General features: G+C 40.7%; 1 protein-coding gene across 1 annotated transcript; it reads right to left on the reverse strand.

The window, feature by feature from the left end:
• Positions 1–220: 220 nt before the first annotated feature.
• LOC107083048 (acid-sensing ion channel 2-like) lies at positions 221–1696 on the reverse strand (the record flags this gene model as incomplete). The annotated part of the gene is made up of 2 exons (XM_015371988.1): positions 1484–1696; positions 221–840 (listed from the first exon to the last, which is right to left on the reverse strand). A coding segment is annotated over exon 2 (573 nt), but the record flags the coding sequence as incomplete, so codon positions are not given.
• Positions 1697–5155: the final 3459 nt, after the last annotated feature.

Genomic DNA, 5155 nt, shown 5'->3' on the forward strand with positions numbered 1-5155 from the left:
AGACTCCCAGCTGAGCACCGTGGGAGGGAAAGTACTGCTATCAGTATACATCAAGCCATAATATTTGCTGAAAAAAATCCTTCTCTAAAAACTGGAAAAATTCAAATGATGCATATTATATAATTCACAAGAAGAGAGAAAACTTAGAAAAAAGTCCAACTCCTGCTAAGCACAGACAAAAGGTCAGATTTAAAGAAGAAAACTATACGAGTTGACTCACGGTTTTGAAGTCACTGTGGCTGCAGTCCTGGCCTTGATATCTGCAGTAGAGCATCATCTCCTTGAGGTCATGGCCAACCCGATCCATGAACTCCTTCATGCTGAACGCTTTGGCCTTGTAGGCTGTGAAGTTGGTTCTTTCCTGAAGAAAAGTAAGCACATCCGGCTCAGCCAGGTGTGGCTGTGGGATTGCCAGGTCTACATCCAGTAGGGCCAGAAGCTCTCCAGCGTGATACAGGTCGTTGCTGGTGAGGCGGCTGAAGCGGTAAGTGTTGAGGTTACAAATGGTCACAGCAGGGAAAACCAGACTGCTAGACACAATAGCATCAACGCTAGTCAGGTGAGGGTAGGAGAGGAAATATGCAAGCCTCTCTGCACTCTCCAAAGCCAACAGTCCCAGGCAGGCCAGCAGAGCTGCCGCCCAGAGCAAGCGGCGTGCACCGGTCTGACCATATGGGAAAATGAAGCGCAGGCCATGCAGCGTGCTGGTACTGGCAAATGCTTGCCAGGAGGTGGGGCGCAAACTGAAGCTCTCATGGCTCCCTTGACTGCCACAACTCTCCTTTAGATCCATAGTTAGCCTTCCAGCTCCTCAGCCAGGGAGCCTTTGTGCAATCACACCTGGACAGAGAAATGAAGCATCAGTTAGAGAATTAGGATCCATCACAGACTATATAACAGAGGCAAGGAAAAAAAAGTTAAAGACCAAAAGAGAAATGGATAGGGTAAAAGATGATTTCCAAGGGACATGGCGAAATGCCACAAAAACAGAAAATTCAAAGCCATGAAGCAACTGCTAAACAAGGGGTAAATGAGGAGGGAGGCTGAGACTTTTTAAACGGGAGGAAGTACCACTGAGAATCAGCGAATGAGGAGAAAGATGCTCCCTCAGGACATCCCTCTCCTCCCTACTTCCACTCTTATTCACTTCCCTGAACTGAGTTACTGTGGTAGCCAGCCAGCCCGCCTGTGGCTCCCATTACACCCCCAAACTACCACTCAACCCACACACCCAAATCCCAACATGCCTCTCCTCCTTTTTCATCCTCCATTGCCCCCCGCGGCTGCTCAGTTTCATTGACTAAAATAGAGTTAAGTCCTGTGTGACACTCCGAGCAGGAGGTTAGAGTCACTTCAGCCGTGAGCAAATAAAAGCAGCCCCTGTGTAAGTAGAGTACCAGATCATCTCTATTCAGAAACACTACACACGCGTCAAGGTTTCTCGTGTTCTCCCGTGCCCTCAACTAATGACAAGCCAAAGCACCTCTCTCTCCCGTTCCGCCTAGTGAGGAGACATCCAGCTGGCGTGAGTGAGTGTGTGAGAGAGAGCGTGACAGCGCACGTGTGTGTTTGTATAGAAAAGATGGATTGAGAGCCGTTGATGATCAGAGCCTCAGGTTAGTCTCGCTTGTCGGTCCAAACTCCTCCTGTTTTCCTTTGGCCAGAGACATCAGCTTTACCTCCTCTTCCCCGCTCATCTGTGGCGGCGGCGAACAACAGCCGAGCCGGGAGAGACGCACACACTAACACACATGCTTTGCACTGAGCCAGAGCAGTGAGAGAGAGGAGAGGGGAGAGAAAGGAGGGAAGCCAACACTCTCCTCGCCTGATCTCCCCAAAGCAAAATTGCCAATTGAATATGTTTTTTCCTCCCTACGCCTACTTTTCTATCTATTTTCCATATTTTGCATCTAGACATCATAAAAAAAGTGAAGGACCGGGAAAAAAAAAACAGTAGACTATCAGCTGGAGAGAGATACTGGAGAGGGGAACAGTGGTGGTTTCATAGTTGAGGAGGGGAGTGGGATAGGCTGGGAGGGGTGAGTGTCATGGGTGGTGAAGCAGAAGTGGAGATGGAGGAGCAAAGGCAGGGAGATCTAGGTTGAGGACAAAAATAAGACAGGAAACTGAAAAAAAAAATGCAAGCAGGGAAATGTGGTCACACAGCCTGAACAAGGATGTCACCCTCAGGAATTCAGAGGTGAGGGACACTGATGTAAGAAGACTAAAAGGTACACAGAGTGTTCCAACCTTTAGCATAGATGAGGACTTTAAGAGTTTTGATATTTCTTCAAACCAGAAAATGTATCAAAAGACAAAGAGTCTAAGTGTTGAGTGTTACAAAGAGACGAGAGGAGGAAAGCGTGAGGACAAAAATAACAGAAGAGTGTGAGAGTGTTGGTGTAAAACAAATAACACAGATATAACAAGGCATTAAGGAGAATATTCTATGAGCATTGTACAATAGTGCAAGTATTGCAAATTATTTGAACTGGAAAAAAGTCTAGATGTACATAATAAAAAACAAAATGACTGCATTAATCATGACTTCTTCAGTTTGATAGACTCAGCAATTAGAAAAAGCACCATAATTAAGAATATGTATGCAAATCCCACAAGTCAATTACTGCCTGAGGGCTGGAGCTCAACGATACAGTTTTCTTCGCTCCAACTTTTTTTATTTTGTTTTCATGCAAACAAAACTTACTTAATCTCCCGTTATCCAGCTGGTTAAATATCAAGAAACTTAAATGGAAAATTCGAGAGAATACGGTTAACAATTCAAATGGGATGTGTTCTAATGGGTCGAGTAATGACAAAGATGTGGAGACTGGACAGCTCACCACTTTTGGTCACCAAGTATTTTAAAACTGAACATGTCAACCAGTCTTTTTGGAAAGATGACACAAAGAGCCTTTAATGTGAATCCATAACAAATATAGACCTGTGGAGTTTGCTAAACTCTGCCGGGACTTAAAAGCAAACTAGGAGATTTAGTCAAAACAGTTAAACACTTCAGGTGGGTCTGATCTAAAAAAATAAAATAAATGTAGTCTTTTCTGTAAGGTATTTCTTCTAAAGGCTCTGATAATTTTCTTAAAATGTACGGAGCTGTTTGACATTACATGACGTTTTGAATAAAACTATGTTCTAGTAAAACTAGGAGCTTAGCCCAGGTCAATTTAATATGTCATAATGATCCAAACTTATTGCTAATAGGACACAGGAAAAAAAAAATCCACCCTTGCCAAATCCTTCTGAAAACATGTAGGAGGAACTGAAGAGCATAAAAAGAACCCTGGGCTCTAAATGTTCCAGAGAGATCATGCAAAGAAGTTAAACCAAAGATCCTCTCTCTTTATGTTCCAAGCATGTGAAATGTTGTATGAGAATACAGAATAAATGGGAATTGGATTTAGGTTGTATTGAGCTTTTTCAGCCCACCACTTAAAGGGCCTTTACACTGTGCTTCTTATGCCCCAAGCCACTCACAAACACTCACATTTACACTTGATTTGTAGGGAAGTTGTGGTTAAGAGCCTTTCCCAGAGGGGCACAATACCATGTGTTGGGAGAAACATACAATCCATTCACAAAATCTGATTTAGCTACAAAAAATATCCAATGTGGGGTTTAATTTCTCCAGCAGGGAAATATATTAAAGTAAAAGGCTGATCTTTTTTCTGCATTTTTAATGCAAGATACAACGAAGGGATCATTTGTTATAGGAGAAGTAAATGGGGATTATTTAAGCAAACCAGATTATTTTTGGTTAAACATTCAGGAAATGCCTGGTGATAGTAAAAGCTTTAGTATTTACTTCTTATTTGACTTGCATTATGTTGTTTGCTCTTAGATCATTGCCTGTAAATTTCTTTTACTTTGAGTTTCTGCAAAAGAAGGACTCTAACTGAAGGTTCCTTATACAGTTATTGTCTGTACCTTTAACAAATCTTTATTTGTTCTTTATATCTCATGTTTAAAATAGGTTAACTTATTTTTCTAAATAAAAATGTAATCATGTCAAAACTGCACTCTACAGATATCGTTTTTGGAGAAATAAAATATACAAAAGTCAGTAACAACTTGCTCTGCTGGATAGTAATCCATTATGCAACCTTTGTTCCCTTGCAGGATACTTAATTTTAGGCCAGTTTTTACAGAAAAGAAAGTAATTAAACTAAATTTAAAAGTGAATGCCATGTAAAACACTGGCCACCTGGTGTACCATCTGATCCAAGCTAGCTCCTCCAAATAGCCATTTAAACACTATGGATAACCTGGTCTGAAGGGAAATTCTTCAGAAACCTGGAAAATAAACTCCAGAAATTGAATCCTGGCAGGTGGTTCATTTCAAATTTGGGCCTGTAGTGGCAGCTGTTAGAAATGTTGCAGAAAATGCATCACCAGAATGGAACAAAGGTTAAATGTTTTACATGACATGACATGACGAGGTTCTCCTATCCTGTAATTTTTAGAGGGCACTGCATAGACCATAAAACAACATGATAGACGTAAGTGTTTACAATCAGAGTGAAAAATAAGAACTTTATACTGGGGCTTTGCTTACATTATTCTTGATAATAAATATTACAAAGGTCTAAATTTAAATAAAATTTAAATTGTATTAACAAATCAAAAAAACATTAACAATGGATAGTTAATGGGGGAAATGCAAAGCATCGTCTGATGTGATCTCAAGGGTGCAGATTGCACTAATGAATCGACAAATGCATGGATGTATCAACCGATGCAAGGGGGAAAAAAAGCTGCTACAAGCCAATGATGCATCGATCTAACTCTAGTTGAAGATCTGACCATATTTGAGCAAAATATAAAATACCATTAAGCCAAACTACTTTTTATGCAGTTATCCTCTAATAAAGCTTTTCTGGTTCCATCTTATTCAGCAATGAATATATGGTGTCAAGGACTTTGGGTTTGCCATAATAACTTATTCTCTTGCACTAAAACATCAGAAATAGGTTGATCTTAAAAGTTAGTTTGGATCGGAGTAAAGGTTCTGCTCTCAGCTACAGATAAGTTTTTTTTTCACCTTAATGGTTTGAAGAACAAACACTTCCTTATTTTAGTTTGACCAAATTTCCTGAACCACAATGTCATCATCAAATTTTCCCCAAATTAAAGCACCAAA

The sequence above is a fragment of the Cyprinodon variegatus genome, unplaced genomic scaffold (genome assembly GCF_000732505.1).
Source record: "Cyprinodon variegatus isolate N-32 unplaced genomic scaffold, C_variegatus-1.0 Scaffold68, whole genome shotgun sequence".
Lineage (NCBI taxonomy): Eukaryota > Metazoa > Chordata > Actinopteri > Cyprinodontiformes > Cyprinodontidae > Cyprinodon > Cyprinodon variegatus.